General features: G+C 41.2%; 1 protein-coding gene across 1 annotated transcript in view; it reads right to left on the bottom strand.

Annotated features, from left to right (window-relative positions):
- Positions 1 to 460: 460 nt before the first annotated feature.
- Positions 461 to 19,321, bottom strand: part of CRADD (CARD and death domain containing adaptor protein) — a 197,525-nt gene continuing 178,664 nt past the window's right edge. The window contains exon 3 of the mRNA XM_079773943.1: positions 461 to 2,685. Within this exon, the coding sequence (XP_079630069.1) occupies positions 2,384 to 2,685 (302 nt within the window). The 3' untranslated portion in view covers positions 461 to 2,383. The remainder of the gene's footprint in view (positions 2,686 to 19,321) is intronic.

The raw sequence follows: 19,321 nt of genomic DNA, 5'->3' as shown, positions 1-19,321 counted from the left end.
AGGATATTATTGGGAGTAGGCATCCTCTGGAATTGTAGAGTCTTCTTCCATGCAAAACCACATGGACTCCTTGCCAGCACAATGCCTACCTGATTCTCTTGGGAGGTAGTTGTCATTGATGTCATTTCGTCACTCTTTGCTGCCAGAGGTAGAGATGAGGCTGTGATCTGGATGTTCTGTTCTTCCATTCTGCAAATCTTCTGCAATAATGTGAGCAGGCCCACACAGGTGCAGCTGCCAGGTGACATTGGAGACACCCTGCTCATGAAGGGCAGCCAGTCAGAGCTCTCTAATGGTCCCAGCAGCCCACCTTGGGGAACTTTGTCATGACTTGTTTTTCACTGCTCACAGAGCAGTGTCTTTGTATATGACAGACTCCTTGCAAATGGCAGGAACATGACTTAGCTAATCATCTGACCACTTCTAAACTGCCATCTAGTCAGACACAACAGAGCCCAGCTATACTCTCTCATATATAAATCTGGTGTGAGCGAATGCCAAAGCAACTCTCTGTTAGCAAACTCAGGGGGATAAATAGCAACAACATAACCAGTCCATGGTTCAAAATGACAAGCAGTTTATTGAAGATACCATAGAAGTACAGTCTATCACTGGATGCAGTGATGGGGCCAAACGTATGAGAATTTTTACAAGATAATGAATTAATGGCTAGGCTACAAAATGGAAAATTAGAGCTAATTAAACCAGTAGACCATTCTTCTGAACTGTTTGTTGAACTATGAAATAACTGACCTTCTTTAGTAAAGGGAATTTGGTTGTCAGACATCCAAAAGGATGTTATCAACACGCCACTGTCATCATTTTGAGCATCCACTTCATGTTCAAGTCTACTACTCTATGCACTTTGAACTCAGAATGGAGAGACATAAAAAGTACAACTGTTTCCCTTTGAAACATCCTGAGTTAGATTAGGATTAAGCAATGGATTCTCTGATTATTGAGAAGCTCAGATCACAAACTGGGATGTTCACCTGTGCCTCTCTTGAGTGGACCCATTGTAGAGTTAATAAAATCACATCACGTTTTAAAGCTTAGCAAGAAGCAGGGGTAGCACTTCCTACAGTGGCTCAGCTTTAGCCACCATGCAGCTTTGTCTGTGAACCGCACCCGGGGTCAGCCACAGCAGCAGGTTCCCAAGAGGTGACTATGGACCAGGCAGCAATATTCCTTTCATCATCCCAAACATCTTGGAGGTGGGGACAATCATTTCCTCATTTTACAAAGGAGGAAACTGAGAGGCTGAGAGAAGTGAAGTAACTTATCCCAGGCGATGCTGCTAGCCGGCAGAAGGCAGGACTCAGTTTCCTCAATGAGCATGAATGAGAGAGGAGAAGCCGTGTGAGTAGTTGCAAAGGATTGCAAAGGACACACGGGAACAGTGCTCCAAAGCACACATTCTAGCTCAGTCACCAGGCTAATCACTTAATCTCCCCGCAGAGGGCGGCTCACCTCTCTTGCCCAACTGCTTCAAAGGATCTTTGTGAGGTCCAAATGAGATCCCATATATGAAAAGCCTTGAAACAGTAAAGCATTTGACAACATGTTTTTAGTAAAAGGACAGAAGTCTAAATCGTACTCCTTAAGAGCATAACACTTCAATCATCAGGGCTTCAGTGGGAAGACTACACCTCCTTCTGTCCCTGGACTAAATCCTTTAAATAAATGGTACAGGATTTTCTTGAGCAATCTTTTAAAGATGAAGGGCTCAGGCATACATGCTGGTACTTGAACTGGTCTTTGCAGGAGGCTTTAGTGACTTAAATTTAATGCAGACACCCTGCCAGAGCTATTTATCTTGAATGAAGAAAGTAGCCATTTTCCTGTTGCTATCGATTCTGTTCCAAAGAAACAACTTCTGTAAATTTACACTCTTAATCTATGCAATACAAGAACGAGGAAAAAACAAACAACACTTTCTCATGAAAGGGCCACATTATATATAGTAATTCACTTTTTATTATAATCATCATTATAAACAGCAAAGTCCACAGTTCAGTTCCCAGGCAACGCAAAAGCAGATGATCTATGTATAGGAAGGACACCTGCATGTAATGTGATAACACAGCATAGCTTTGGAGCCACAATGTTTTGCCAGTCTATTAAAAGGTAACCACAGAATTAAAACCTGAACAATTAAGACAATGCAGTCTTTGAGCAATTAAAAACAATGAATTGTCATGCCAGTGTGGGAGATCTGAAGATCTGAGCAATCCAGCCTTTTAGGTAATGTGGAAATCCTATTTTCTCCTTTCATCTAAGGATCATTAAAAAGAAATCACATACACACACACACACAAAAAGACTACCTGCCCAGGGCACGTGACTTGGGGACACACTTCCCAGAGGGTTGATAGAGGCACCATCATTCCAGCATGTGCTGCAGTACTGAGAGGTCCCCCTCCACAGCCTGGAGGCCCCTTTGCAAGCTCTGGAAGGTGGCCTGCTTCCCGTAGCGCTGCCTCCAGCGGACGAAGGCCTCCACCATCTGTGACTGCACGTTGTGGGGGTGGTTGGCCTTACAGCGGTAGATATCTGTCTGGGACAGTCCCAGAGACAGCACCATGGGCTCCCACTCAGGGCCCAGCCTCTGGGCCAGCTGGTTAATCTGCCGGTCTGATGGGGAGCTGTTGAGGATGTGTGGAGGGATTCCAGTTACCTGGTTACCTGGGGAGGAGAAAGACACAAAGGTGAAGAGCAAGTAAAAACATCACGGGGTGGGGGTGGGGGAGAATGGAAAACATGGGGAGAATGACGTACATTTCCAAATATCAGGGACCAATTTTTCCTAGTCTTCTTGGCGGGTGCTCAGTACAAAGCCAAAGATAGGGGCTTGAGAAATACCATTCAGCATCTATGAAAATTCAGCGTTTATTACAGAAAATTTGAAAACAAGAAAATAAAAATAACTAGAAATCTTACCAGAGAAACCAATTGATTTGATCTATTTCCTTTCAGTCCTCTATGTAAAACATTTAGGATTACATCACACATACTGCTTTGTAACATGCTGTTTTCACTTCCATCTCTCTCACCGGAGAGGCTAAGAAGGGGGTTCCGGAGGAATGTGAGGATGCCTGCAGGGGCCCCAGTTCCCTCTAGCACTGGCCAATGGGCACAGGGGTGACACTGTGGCCTGCAGGACTGGCTAGTGCTGGAGGGTAACCTGCTAAATAGAACAGCTACCCTCTCCTGACAAACTTGAACATCACCAGTGAAGGGAAAGGAAAAGTGTGTATGATGCACCCTGTGCAGAAAGAAACTGCATTGTGCAAAAGCCCTGAGACAGGAGAACATGGTGCATTCAAAGAAGTGAAAGAAGTTCATTGTAACAAAGTGCAAAGATTGAGGACTCCAAATATCCTCAGTTATGGTGCTGGTTACTCTTTAGGCCAGGACTAGAAGTGGGGTATCCACATTCCTGGCTCAGACATCTGCACAATAGCACATTGTACTGCATTTTCTGTCACCAGCATCACAGGTCAATCCCACTTCACACTCACCAGCTCACTGTTTTGATTTATGAAGTCACCTAGAGGCCTGATGCATGAAATTTGTGCAAGGGGCTTGGCCCTCACAGCTGCAGTGGTTTGCCTTGGCCCTTGCAGCCCCAGCTTTGTCCAGAAGGTTGTCTGGTCTAATTAGGATATTACGCTTTTATTATTATAGATAAGAAGACAAAAGGTATCTTATTAGAATAGATAATGTTTTGGCATGAGTTGTAAAATTATTGTCAAGGGCTCTTTCTGGTGTTTATCAAGATTATAATTTTTTAAAAAATGACTAAGTAGCAATTAGAACAATGATACCACTGACCAGTATTTTATATTAACAGTATTAATTTCATGACTTTTATAAAAAAATATGAGCTCATTAAAAGATTCAAGCAACTCAAAAAAGTACAAAGAAGAAAACAAATCATCCAGTATCCCACCATTGTATTCACAGTTGTTGAACATAATTTTGGACATATACTGTTAGAAGAATAATCTAACGGCTATTTTTCTAAGAGTTATTTAAATTTTTAAATATAACAGAAGAAGAAAAAAAGAGAAACTAAATGGCTTTCTGACCTGCAGTTAAAATACTTAAAACACGTGCAAACCACACACACACACACACACACACACACACACGAATCAATACTGAGAAAAAATTTATGAAAATTTAAGAGATATATTGCATATTTTAACATTAATGCTCTACAATGAATACTTTATATTTCCTCTCCCTTTCTTCACACCTCTTGATTTTTGTTGCTCACATCATTTTATTTTGCCAGGTGCATAACATTTACATTATAATGGTTTGAATCATCACCCATGGTTTTTTTTGTTACTGTTTTATAACCATGGAATTTTTATTCCTGAGTTTGTCCTTTTGATTTGAGTCTTTGGGTCAAATTCATCATAGGGCAATTTTTCTGAGGAAATGCTCATGGTTACCATCTTCCTTTAGTTCTTTCAAATCAAGACAATCTGCTTATTCCTTCACTGCCAAATAGTAACATATATTTATTTAAAATGTTCATATTATATTATTTTAATATTATTCTTTCAAATTATTAATACAATTTTATATAACTTTAATAATTTTATTCTTCTTACAAGTTTGTAGACCGTGCTTATATTTCATGGTAGAGAACATTGGTGTGGAGAATTCTGAAACCAATTTGATATCCCCATTTTATATAACTTGTTTTTTCTGTCTGGAGTTTATAGTACTGAAGCTTTAGATTAGGGCATAACTTGGTCATTTTATTTCTGCTTTGCCGGGCATGTGGCATGACCTTGTGACCAAAGATTTAGTTCTTCCTTCCTTTCAGAAAAATCTTGTTATATATTTTTTTGTTAGTCCTCACCTGAAGATATTTTTTTCATTGATTTTTAGTGACAGTGGGAGGGAGAGAGGGGAAAGAGAAAGAGAGAAACATTGATGTGAGAGAGACACATTGATTAGTTGCCTCTCGCATGCACCCTGACCAAGGCTGGGGATGGAACCTGCAACAGAGGTATGTGCCCTTGACTGGGAATCAAACATGCGACCCTTCAGTGCACAGGCTGATACTCTAACCACTGAATCACACTAGCCAGGGCATTCTTATCATATCTTTGCATTATTTTTCTGCTTCATATATTGTATGGCTTTGCCTATCCTCCAAGGCTATCATTTTCCCTCTTACTGCTTTCACTCCCTGTGATAAGCTCCTGGCTTTCCCCAGGCCACTCATTTGATTCCACACTGTGTGTGTGTGTTTTATGGCTCAAATCTTGTATTGTGTTTTGTCCTCAATTTCTTTTCTGGTTCTTCAATCAATCTTTTACAAATCCCATTTCATCTCACACCCATTGGATGGCTACTATCAAAAAGAAGATGGCGGAGTTGATAAATGCTGGGCTGGCTTCCTACCACAACCACATCAAAATTACAACTAAATTAAAGAACAATCATTCTTGGCAACAAGCCAAAGACTAGCTGAACAGAAGTCTTATAACTAAGGATAAAAAGAAGAAGCCATGTTGAGGCTAGTAGGAGGGGTGGAGATACAAAACGAGCTGGTCCCACAACCATGGAGTGATGGTTAAGAAATAGGAGGGATAACTTGGCTGTGAAGATCTCCCCATAAATAATGAGGGGATCCCAACCCCACACAAGGTTCCCCAGCCCAGGGTTCTAGTGCTGGGAAGAGAAGCCCTCATAACTTTTGGCTGTGAAAACCAGCGAGGATTGCAGCTGAGTGAGACAGAGGGCTGCTGGAGTCCAGGCATTCCTCTTAAAGGGCCCATTCATGGACTTACTAGCTCTGAGCTCCAGCATTGGGACAGTAGCTCAAAAGGCACCAGGAACATAGGAAAGGAACTGACTTATCTGGCTTTGGGAGAAACAGAATTGTCCAGCTTCAGGGCGAGGGCTGGAGGGGCAGCTTTCTCCCAAACAGAAGTGCTGGCAGAGCCATTGTTCCTGTGTTGAGCCCTCCCACAACACAGTCTGTAGGCACAGGTGGGAAACAGGTCCGAATCTCTACCAACATAGCTAACACTATTTTCCCTGCCCTGGTGATTTTCTGAGACCCTGTCCCACCCAACTCTCGGGCCTGTCCAATCTGCTTTAAGTAGCTTTTCCATACAAATGGCCAGTCTCAGCTTAAGCTATGAACTTTTCTAAAAATTTTCAAAGGCTCACAAATCCCAAACAAGCAGTGTCTGGCCTCAGTGTGGCCAAACTAGGTAGCCCCAGGCTGGGCACAGGCAGTGGCTGAAGTTGCCTGCACCAGAGCCCCTCCTAAAAGGCCCAGAACCAACATACCCAGTGGCAGGCTTCAGACCACCCCAGAATACTATCCAGTTAGCTCTAAAATGACAAACACAATTAGTGGACTCAACAGGTACCAGAGTCCTGCTAAAATGAATCAAGCTCCATGGGGTTAGCCCCCGCACAACAGCTCATCCAATTTAGTCACAGCCATCCCTCACAGCAACTCAGCCTAAGGATCAAATACTTTCACTGATGTACCAACAGCAATCAAGGCTCAACTACAACAGGAGGCCACACACAACCCACACGAGGACACTCTTGAAGCACCTGGCTCAGGTGACCAGGGAGACTGTGCTACTGGGCTCCAAATGACATCTACTACATAAGATCAATCTACCAAAATGGGAGACAGAGCAGAACCACCTAATACATAAAAACAAACACAAAGAATCAGCCAAAATAAGGAGACAAAGAAACATGTCCCAAATAACAGAATAGGACAAAACTGCAGAAAAAGAACTAAAGGAAATGGATACAAGCAATTGACCAGATTCAGAGTTCAAAACACTGGTTAAAAGGGTGTTAAAAAAAAATGTAGGGGAAGAGAAGATGTACTCAGTGAGAACTTTAACAAAGATATAGAAAACACAAAAATGGAAATGGAAAACATATAAAATAGCCAATCAGAAATTAAGAATACAATAACTGAAATAAGGAAGACTATACAAGAAATCAATAGTAGAGTAGATGAAACAGAGGAGTAAATCAGCAATTTGGAAGACAAGGTAACAGAAAACACCCAAACAGGACAGCAAAAATAAAAAACATTTTTTAAAAATGAGGATGATTTAAGGGATCACTGGGACATTAAATATACCAACATTTGCTTCATAGAGATACCAGAAGAAGAAGAGAAAGAGAACAAGAGATTGAAAACCTATATAAAAAAAATGACAGTATAGGGGGACCATTTTGTAAAGTATGTGATTGTCTAACCACTATGTTGTACACCTGAAACAAGCATAAAATAAACTTTAATTAAAAATAAAATTTAAGCCCTGGCCAGTGTGACTCAGTTGGTTGGGCATCATTCTGTGCACCAAAAGGTTGCCAGTTTGATTCCCAGTCAAGGGCACACGCCTGGGTTGCAGGCTCAATCCCTGGTAGGGAGCATGCAGGAGGCAGCTGACTGATGTTGTGTTCTCACATTGATGTTTCTCTTCCTCTCCCTTTCTCTCTCTTTCTAAAATTCACTAAATAAATAAATAAATAAATAAATAAATAAATAAATAAATAAAATAATATTTTATAAAAGAAATGATGAGAGAAAACTTCCCTATACTGGCAAAGGAAATACATATACAAGCCCAGGAAACACAGAGAGTCCCAAACAAGATGAACCCAAAGAGGCCCATACCAAGACACACCATAATTAAAATGCTAAGAGTTAAAGACAAAGAGAGAATCTTAAAAGCAGCAAAAAAAAAAAAAAAGGCAGTTAGTTATCTACAAGGGAGCTCCCACAGACTATCCACTGATTTCTCAATAGAAACTTACCTGGTCAGAAGGGATTGGCATGAAATATTTAAGTGATAAAAATCAAGGATCCACAACCAAGATAACTCTACCCAGCAAAGTAATCATTTAGAATTGAAGGACTGATAAAGAGCTTCCCAGATAAGGAATAGCTAAACAAGTTCATCACCACCAAACCAGTATTACAGAAATGTTAAAGGAACTTCCTAAAGAAGAAGAAACAGATCAAAGATATGAATAATAAAATGGCAATAACTACATATCTATCAACAATCACTTTACATATAAATGGATTAAATGCTTCAATCAAAAGACATACAGTGGCTGAATGGATAAGAAAACAAGACCCTGAAAAATGGTGGCAGAGTAAGTGGATGATGCACAGACATGCTCCCAGGAACAAGCTGGAATTACAACTGAAATATGGAAAGGCTCCTGAATAATCAATGGAAAACTCGCAGGAGAGAACCCTGATACTCAAGGACCGAAGGTGGAGACCACATAGAGACTGGTAGGAGAGGTGGAGGCATGAAAGGCCTTGCCAGGTGCCCACAGATAGCAACTGAAGTCCTGGAAAGATATCTCATCTGGGGGAGGTGGGGCGGGTGCAACTGAGAACACTGGGATCTAATCCCTAAGCTGAGCTCCTGAACAGAGACCACCAAACTGAGGAGGGTACCCACATAACATCTAGCTGTGAAAAACAGTGGGGTGCTGTCTGCCAGGGAGTGGCAGCTAAAAGTTCGGGCACCCTTTTGAAAGCCAACACACAAAAATTCCCTGTAGTGCCACCCACCTTGTGCTCTGGCACAGGGAGGGTGAAGTGGACTGGAGCTGTGAGAGCAGAACCCAGGACTGGGGACTCAGGGGATAGAGCTCAGAAGGCAGACACCCCAAGTTTCCTGGGCTGAGTCATTCCCTCACGCAGTGGAGGACATCTTTCCCACACAGACATTTGCCTTACCTGGGGGGAGACAGTCGACACACCCTATTGGAAAACACCTTGCCCTGAGGCCACTTAAGAGATAAAGAATAACATCACACAAATAAAGAACACATTGGAAGGAATACACAGCAGATTAGGGGAAGCTGAGAATTGAATCAGTGAATTAGAAAACAGAGTTGAAAATATCACTCAATTAGAGAACCAAAAAGGAAAAACAATTAAAAAATAGGAGGACAGCTTAAGGAGCTGTGGGACAATGTGAAACGTAACAATATTAGGATAGCAGGTGTTCCAGAAGAGGCAGAAAGGGAGAAAGGAATAGAGAAGGTGTTTGAAGAAATAATGGTAGAAAATTTCCCTAACCTGGTATAGAAAAACTCACACATGTTCAGGAGGCACAGAGAACTCTAAACAAGAAGAACCCAAACAGACCCATGCCCAGATACATCATAATTAAAACATGAAAAATTAAAGACAAAGAGGGAATCTTAAAGGCAGAAAGAGAAAGGAAAACTGTTACCTACAGTTCCCATAAGGCTGACTTCTTATTGCTCATCAGAAACTCTACAGGCCAGAAGGGAATGGCATGAAGTACTCAGGTAATGGAAAGCAAGGAAGGATCTGAAACCAAGATTACTATATCCATTCAAATCTAGAGGCCCGGGGCACAAAATTCATGCATGGGGGTGGGGGTCAGGGGGAGGAGGGTCCCCTCAGCCCAGCCTACACCCTCTCCAATCCAGGACCCCTTGGGAGATGTCTGACTGCTGGTTTAGGCCTGATCCCCTAAACGGGCAGTCGGACATCTCTCACAATCCTGGACCACTGGCTCCTAACCGCTCACCTGCCTGATCACCCCTCACTGCGCCCCCTGCCAGCCTGGTCACCCCTAACTGCCTCTGCCTGCTGGCCTGATCACCCCCAACCCCCCCCCCCCCCCGCCAGCCTAGTTGCCCCCAACTGCCCCCCCCCCCCCGCCTGGTCGCCCCACGCAGCCTGCTGCTTGGTCATTTGGTTGTTCCTAATAACCCCCCTGCCAGCCTGGACACCCCACGCAACCTGCCATTTGGTCGTTTGGTCGCTCCTAACTAACCTTCCTGCCGGCCTGGTCACCACACGCAACCTGCTGCTCAGTCATTTGGTTGCCCCTCACTAACCTCCCTGCTGGCCCAGTCGCCCCATGCAGCCTGTTTGGTCATCCATTCGGTTGCAATGGTCGCTTAGGCTTTTATATAGATAGATAAACAGTCAAATAAAGAGCTTCAAATAGGTTTTCAATATCTTGCTCTCTCTCTTCTTCTGGAACCCCCATAATTCGGATGTTGGTACGCTTGAAGTTGTCCCAGAGGCTCCTTACACTATCTTCATATATTTGGATTCTTTTTGCTTTTCTGGTTGGGTGTTTTTTGCTTCTTTGTATTTCAAATCTTTGACTTGATTCTTGGGATCCTCTAGTCTGCTGTTGGATCTCTGTATATTATTCTTTATTTCAGTCAGTGTATGCTTAATTTCTAATTGGTCCTCTTTCATATCTTCAAGGGTCTCATTAAATTTATCAGTGGTTTCTAGAAAATTCTTGAAAAACCTTATAACTGTGGTTTTGAACTCTATATCCAGTCATTTGCTTTCCTCCATTTCTGTCATTTGTGACCTGTTTATTTGTCTCCGCATTTTGGCTGCTTCCCTGTGTTGATAGAGTGGCTTTGTGTGGTAGGTGTCCTATAGGGCCCAGTGGCTCAGCCTCCCCAGTTACCTGAGGTGGACTTTCTTGGTGCACCCCTTTTTGGACTGTGTGCACAGTCTTGTAGTTAAGCCTTGATTGTTGTTGGTATCACTGGGAGGAATTGACCTCCAGGCCAATTGGCTGTGAGAATCAGCTGTGTCTGCGATGGGAGAACTTCTGTGCTGGAGACACCCTTATGAGGCAAGACTTGCTTCAGTGGGGCTTTGGTGCTCACTGAGTCTGTCCCCTGATTGTGTCCCTTATGGATCTGAGGAGTTGTAATCTGAATGGTCCCACTCTGACCACTGGGTACACTGGCTCTTGGATCTCTAAGGAGGTGCTAATTTAGCCTCTGCCTGAAGCCACCTAGCAGGAGTTATGGAGAGATCTGTAGATTCCTCTTCTTTGTTTGGGGTTTGAAGAAATAATGACAGAAAACTTCCCCCACCTGGTGAAAGAAATAGACTTACAAGTCCAGGAAGTGCACAGAACCCCAAACAAAAGAAATCCAAAGAGGACCACACCAAGACACATCATAATTAAAATGCCAAGGGCAAAAGACAAAGAGAGAATCTTACAAGCAGCAAGAGAAAAACAGTTAGTTACCTACAAGGGAGTACCCATACAATTGTCAGCTGATTTCTCAACAGAAACTATGCAAGCCAGAAGGGAGTGGCAAGAAATATTCAAAGTGATGAATAGCAAAAACCTACAATCAAGATTACTCTACCCAGCAAAGCTACCATTCAGAATTGAAGGTCAGATAAAGAGCTTCACAGATAAGAAAAAGCTAAAGGAGTTCATCACTGCCAAACCAGTATTATATGAAATGCTGAAAGGTATTCTTTAAGAAGAGGAAGAAGAAGAAAAAGGTAAAGATAAAAATTATGAACAACAAATACATATCTATCAACAAGTGAATCTAAAAATCAAGTGAATAAAAAATCTGATGAACAGAATAAATTGGTGAATATAATAGAATCAGGGGCATAGAAAGTGAGTGGACTGACAATTCTCGGGGGTAAAGTGGTGTGGGGGGGTGTGGGAAGAGATTGGACAAAAGTCGTTCACCTAATGGATGAGGACAGTTGGGGGTAGGGGGAAGGGCAGAAGGTGGGGTGGGAACAGGGTGGAGGGGAGCTATGGAGGGGAAAAAGAGGAACAACTGTAATAATCTTAACAATTAAGATTTATTTTAAAAAATAATAATAAAGTGGCTGTGATTTGAAGCCTAGCCTTACCTTCAACTGGGAAGAACTCAGATACCTCCCAGGACCCTACAACTACAACACCCAGGGACCAGCTGCGAACCCACGAACACTGGGTCTCAAGCAGTGCAAATACGCAGACACGGACGAGCCCTGCACATTCTCACGGAAAGGTCAAATATTGCCTAGAGCATATATTAGAGCGGCATTAGAAAGGTTGAGAACCACTGGCCTAGAGAAAGGTGAGGTCTACGATCCAGGCTGGAGGGTGAAACACACACAGTGGGATCTAGAGTTTCAAAGGAAGTCTGCGACCCACAAATCTGTGGCCATTGGGGTCAGCATGGCCCGAGAATGTGCAAGGGGGTCCACAGGGCTGCTGGCAGAAGAGAACTCTAGAAATCAACCCATAGCTGAGCTGGGCACAGAAAGGCAGCCTGACGTTCTACCAGTATACTGGCTGTGCAGTGCCAAGGGAAAAAGACGTGTGCAGAAATGCACACAATGCTGGGGGGGGGGGGGGGGCGGAAAGTTACGAGTCTGCGCTTACTCTGGCTTTTTTTTTCTCTTTAAATCCTTGCTTTTGATTCCTAAGCCCAGTACACAGGATCACCCAATTGGGGACACTCTCAGAGACTGCAGGGTAAAGTTGTCTTTGTGGAACCTGGGGATCAGAGCAGAAAGAAATGATCAGAAAACCAGCTCTGGGGCAGTCCATTCCCCCAACCCAGTATTAATTGTGGCAGGGAAAACAAAAACTAAATACTGGGTAGAGAGGATTTATAGCCCCAGATGTCAATACAGAAACACTGCCACCCAGGGGTTGAATCACAAATTGACTCTTGTGTAAATACAACTAAAGGCAGGATGAGAAACAAAGAAATACCGCCTGCTTGAAAACAGGATTGTGGCTTACGACACAGAGGGGCAGTGGAAGGCAGGGAACTTCAATACTGTCCTGACTACCTGACAGGAAACAGGAGTGCCAAACAGAACAGTAGAGGAAGTGAATGACCTTCACTACTGCACATTTTTATTTTTTATCTTTTACTTAAGAAACTAATTTTTTCTTTTTTCCTCACTTGATTTTACCTTTTTAATTATTATATTTTTAATTAGCATTATTACTACTATTATTTTACCTTTTTTAAAGGTACTTTTATTATTTATTTATTTTATTTTATTTTGTTTCATTTTATTTTATTTTGGGATTAGTGTCCTACATTCTATTTTCATTTTTCCTTTAGCATCATTTTACTCTATCTCAACTTTACCTTTATGCCAACACTCTTTCTCATTTTTCTCCTTTTGTTGTCCTGTTTCTCTTACCCTATTCCTGCTTTAGATTTTCCCTATTCTTTCTTTTTACCGCCCATTAAAAATTCATCCTACTTATATATCTAATTACTGCTCCCCTGCTCCAAGTCCATACACACTTCTCTCTTCTCTTTCTTCACTATCCAATTCTTTTTCTCTCTTCCCTTTTTTTCTTTTTGTTTTATGTTTTTTGTTTTATTTTGTTTTGTTTTGTCCTTTCTCTCTGTCCTAATGTTGTTGTTTGTTTGATTGTTGATTAGTTTGGCTTTTTTGTTTGTTTGTGTGATTGTTTCTCTCTCTCTCTCTCTCTCTCTCTCTCTCTCTCTCTCTCTTTTTGCTTCTGTTTTTCCTCTCCTCACTTGTTATTAGTTATTGTTTGGAGATTGCATTCATCTCTGGTTTGTTGTTTGCATTTTTGGGGGTTAGTTGTTGTTCTATTGGAGTTTTCTCCCCATATAAATAGTTTTTCCCCTTCTTTTTTTATTCTCTTTCTTTTCTCTCTTACTTTTTTTCCTTTTCTCAATATCATTTTTGCACTCTTTTTTTAAAATCCCCTAATTCTCTTTTCTCTGGTGGTCACCTTTATTTGGGGTTATTAGTATCATAAATACATCTGTGTTCAATGCCTTGTGTGTTGTGCCTTGTTTGTTGTATTTTGTGCCTTTAAGTCAACGCAGGAGAGAGAAAGCTACATATCCAGACACCGGGAGAGGAGCAATCATGGGGAGACAAAGAAACAGCCCTCATACAAAAGAAAAGGAGGCATCACCAGAAAAGGAAGTAAACAAAATGGAGGCAAGCAATATGTCAGAGAAAGAATTCAGAGAAATGGTCATAAGGTCGCTGAAAAGGTTGGAAGACAAATTCAACAATATGTCTAAGAACCAAGAGGAAATGAAGAAGAACCAAGAAAAGATGAAAAATGACATCGCTGCAATAAAGAACTCAATAGAAAGCATCAACAGTAGACTACGAGAAGTGGAGGACCACATCAGTGAGCTAGAAGACAAGATAGGAAAAAATACCCAAGCAGAGCAGCATCTAGAAAAAAAACTTAAAAAACAGGAGGAGAGCCTAAAGGAACTTTGGGACAACACGAAACAAAACATCTGCATAATAGGGGTGCCAGAAGGAGAGGAAACTGAGCAAGGAATAGAAAACCTATTTGAAGAAATAATGACAGAAAAGTTCCCTGATATAGGGAAGAAAAAACTCACACAAGTCCAAGAAGCTCACAGAGTCCCAAACAAAATGAACCCCAAAAGACTGATGCCAAGGCACATTATAATTAAATTGGCAAACACCAACGACAAAGTAAGAATCTTAAAAGCGGCCAGAGAGAAACAGAAAGTTACCTACAAAGGATCCCCAATCAGACTAGTGACTGATTTCTCAACAGAAACACATCAGGCAAGAAGGGAATGGAATAAAATATACAAAGGCATGCAAAGAAAGGTTCTGAATCCAAGAATACTGTACCCAGCAAGGCCATCAATCCAAATTGAGGGTGAAATCAGGAGCTTCACAGACCAAAAAGGACTAAGGGAGTTTATTTCCACCAAACCAGCAATGCAAGAAATGCTAACGGGTCTGCTGTAAAAAGAAGAAATAGGAAGTGAAGAAGGAACACAGGCATAAAAAATAAAAATGGCGAAAAACAAGTACTTATCAATAATAACTTTAATGTAAGTGGATTAAATGCCCCAATCAAAAGACATAGGGTAGCTGAGTGGATATTGAGCTCTTCTATAGCATGAAATACTAGTGAGGTTGAGTTTTCCTGAATTGGGTTTCCTCTCAGACCAGGTTGGTTATATTTATTTTTTGAAAACATGTTCCTTTTTTTCATTCCTCTGCTGCAGTAATTCCATAGTTGTCATGACACTTACCTTCATCTTGTACATACTTAATGTGAGTATCTCCATCCAAAACTTCTGTTTGCTCTCTTATAGTAAGTTGATATATCTTGACACTCTGCTCACTCTATAGGGGACCAGTTGTCTTTCTCCCCTGAGCCATAATTTGATGTTGGCTGGCACTTTCTGCACAGTGTTTTACAAAGGAGCACTAGGATCACTACTCCTGCCTTTGTTGGGGGGTCCTTCGTTCTGCCTTCTCTTTTGCAAGCTAGCACTCACTCCTATGGTCTCCCTCTGTAACTCAGCATGGAGACTGAGATTGCCTGATCTGGGTTGCCTTCCTGCCTCTGCTGAGGGTGATTCCTGACTTTATGGAGGCTGTCTACTCACTTCTTCAGCCAGATTCTTTCCAAACTGATCTGTATTAGTAGGAACCCTTGCTCTCCTTTCCCAGTATTGCCTCTGGGGAGTCAGGTTGGGATATTTCCTTCATTGCCTCCCACTTTTCAAAGTATATGGACTATTACAAAGCCGTGGGGTTTTTTGATTGGTTGGTTGCTGTTGCGAATGTTTTTGTTTTAACTGCTTTTTGGTTCAGCTCATTGGGTGTCAGGGAGGGAGCATCTGTGATCCTGCTACACTGTCATCATTCTGACTTCTGGCCAACTGTTAATGTAATATATACTTTGAGCAATTAATTGGAAGTGAGGGCAGTATTTTCCCTCATTCCTCCACACTTTCAGGGCCACATATTTCTTGTGAATACTTCCCCATGACTGGGAGATGGCTAGTAGTCTGTGGACATAGACTGGAGCAAAGAAAACTGGCACATAAACATACACAGCCAAGAGCAAATCGGGTCTTCCAAGGAGAGCTTATGCACATAAAGTAACAGCTGTTTGTGCCATCTGACCTCTATCTGGAAAAGTATCCTCATGAGGCCCTTCTAGCTTGTGAATTCTGCTGAATACACGGTTACGTAAAAATGAAAGTTCTAACTCCCAAGGATATACTACATAAAATCAGGTCAAGCTATAAGTTAGTCCACTGTGACCATCTGGCCACTGTTTCTCAAAACTCCATGTGCATTCCACTAGTGGTGTGCGAGATGATGTCAGGTGGTACATGGGTGAACATGCTGTATTTCAACAGTCATGTATCTATTTTTAACACAATTAGAAAAGTATAAATAGCATTTCAAACTCATGATTGCAATGATTAAGATAAGTAAGTAAAAAGTAAATAAAGCAGATATAGAATGACAAAAAAGTAAACAAAAAGAAAAGTAAATTTAAAAATAAAAAGTAAAACTGGAAAAAAGGGTTAAATTAGTAGTACAAATATATGGCAAAAACTGTACAAGTAGAGTCAAAATGATTGAAGTGTTGGAAGTCCAGTGTTTCTCAACAATTGCACCATTGGCATTCGGGCAGGACACTCCCTAGTTGGGTCTTTAACATCACTGACCTGCACCTACTAAGTGCTAGTAACATCCCCCAGCCCAGCCTGAGCACACATGTCCACATACCTGGGGTGAGGCAGTACTACCCCCGGTTAAGAGCCATACGACACTGACATAAGAATGTCCAACTAGTTTTTTTAATTCTAAGCAAGGCGTTAAACCCTTTCATACTGATAAAATGTTCTCCCTTATACAGATCCTAAATGTTTCATGCAACCCTTTAATCATATTCTCAGGGAAGTTAAAACTCACCTATTTCAAAAAGGATCAACATTCTCTGATAAACCCATCTACCACAATGAAGCCAGGGATCCATTTGAAGGAATGAACATTCCCACTCCCACATCCCCCATCCCTTCACCTCTACTCTGCCTTCCCCCCACCCCCCGGCCCCCCGCCATTTTGTGGTCACTACATAAATGAAAGCAGCATAGTGTTCCCCTCTCCTTCTCCAACTATCTCTTTCTCTCTCACTCATACCTATCAATTACTGTTCTGGCCTCAAACCTAAAAGACTCCTTTCCAATTCCTACTGCGTTTAGTGGCAGGTCTAAAATATTCACACAACTTTTCTGTTTCTTAAATGACACTGCTGTTTCCCAAGCTCTTTATGGGCAGAGACTTCTATGTTCTCCTTTTTCAACCTTTAGCTCCATGCTGAGCACAGAATAGAACACGATGAATACTTTTTCAGTAAATGATCATAGTTTTAAAATAAAAAGTTCCTCCAAGTTGAGTTTTTGAATCTCTGTGCGGACAGCTCTCCATGGTCCATCGGGGTGTAGGTTTTCTGAGTGAAGGAGAGTCCACAGGCCCAGCATCCTGTGTACCTCTCTCTTTTACCCTGTTTCCTATGATATGTGGCTAACTTAATGGTGACCTGAGAAGAGGAACTATACAGGGTTCAAGAGCACAGTTAAAAGACTGGACACCAAGGAGTAAAAGAGGCACATCAGAGATGTAAACAACTGCTAGGAAAGTCAGGTACATCTGAGGTCAGAGATCTAGAAAAACAGAAAGGTATTAAACTATAAAACACCTTTACATTAGTTATTTTGTGACATAACTGGAGATGTTATAAGCATATATGAATTCTTTATAAGAGTGGCTCAGTTGGACATGGGTAGCACTTTAGAAAACTGTACACATTCTTTTTAGAGAGCCTGGTAATTATACCAGCCTCCCCAACTCACTGTTGCAGTGAGCCACTGTCACTGATGGAAGTGTCATATGCTTCAGGTTTGCTGGGCCAAACAAACAAACAAACAAACAAACAACAGTTGAGCTAAGAGATCTTTCCCTTCTAGCACAGCCACTTTTAGGACTAAAAGGCTAACCCTGGCTTAAAAACATTTAAGGATTCTGCTCAGATCAAGTATACTAATGTTCCATTGACCAAAGCAAGACATGTGGCCAAATACAAGACTCATAGGATAAAGAATTAAATCTTCTCACAGGATGAGAGGTGTGAACATTTGCTAATCAATCATCTATAAGCACTCACAAGTATACTAATAAATTTTTAAAATCTAGATGAAGTGATACATTACTAGGAATATATAAGATGTCAAAATTAGTGCAGGAAAAAAATAGAAAATTAAATAGACCAAGTATTAAATACATTGAAATGGCAATCAAAACCCTCCCTTGCTAAAGAGCCCTAGGCCCAGATGGTTTTATAGGTGAGCTCTACCAAATGTTTATAAGACATTAAATTTCCAATTTCATATAAGTTTTTCCCAAAAAAAAAATATCTATATAGCCCATTTTATTAAGCTTCTGTACTTTTTATTCCAAACAGGGTAAGGAGAATACAAAAAAGAAAAATCACTGGCTCATTTTGGTTATGATTTCCAGTGCAAAAATCCTAAATATGAACTAAATGAGTAAAAAACCCTTTAAAAATAATAGATATGAACTAGTAGAATTTATCCCAAGATTACAATAATTTCAAAATCATCAATTATCAATTAATTTAAGATATCAATAGCCTAAAGATAAAAGTCATTATCTTAACAGATGCAAAAGAGCATTTGATAAAATCTGACATTTATGATTTTTAAAAAGATTCTTTAATAATTAGGAATATAAGGAACTTTTTTAATTTGGCAAAGATGGTAAAAGCCTTCAATAAGCATTTGATTTAATGGAGAACTTGAAAATATATTCTCTTTAAGAATGGAGCCAGGGCCGAAACCGGTTTGGCTCTGTGGATAGAGCATTGGTCTGCGCACTGAAAGGTCCCAGGTTCGATTCCGGTCAAGGGCATGTACATTGGTTGCGGGCACATCCCTGGTAGGGGGCGTGCAGGAGGCAGCTGGTCGATGTTTCTCTCTCATCGATGTTTCTAACTCTCTATCCCTCTCCCTTCCTCTCTGTAAAAAATCAATAAAATATATTAAAAAAAAATAAAAATTTAAAAAATTTAAAAAAAATTTAAAAAAAAATAAAATACATTTAAAAAAGAAAAAGAAAAAAAGAATGGAGCCAGGCTGGTATGGCTCAGTGGTTGAGCGTTGACCTATGAAGCAGGTCACGGTTCAATTTCCGGTCAGGGTATATGCCTGGGTTGTGGTCTCAATCCCCAGTGTGCAGAAGGCAGCTGATCAGTGATTCTTTCTCATCATTGATGTTTCTATCTCTCTCTCCCTCTCCCCTCCTCTATGAAATCAATAAAAATATATTTTTTAAGAAAGAAGAATGAAAACAAGACAAGGATAGCCACCATCACCATTACTGCTGAATACTGTAATGGAAGGAGGTCCTGACAACGTTATAATGAAAACAGCAGGATCCAAGTTGACAGCAGAGTAGGTGGATTCCCATCACCAAACTGGAATTACAACCAAAATATAAAGCAATCAACCTAAGTAAGTAAATAAAGACTAGCTGAAGGATTTACAGAAGAAGCTCATCCAGACTGGTAGGAGGAACAGAGACTAAAAAAGGGCTGGTCCCAAATCCATATGTGGTAGTTAAAAATTGGGAGGAATATCT

This window comes from Cnephaeus nilssonii (genome assembly GCF_951640355.1).
Source record: "Cnephaeus nilssonii genome assembly, chromosome: 6".
NCBI lineage: Eukaryota > Metazoa > Chordata > Mammalia > Chiroptera > Vespertilionidae > Cnephaeus > Cnephaeus nilssonii.
This window is presented reverse-complemented; position numbering and strand designations above follow the sequence as displayed.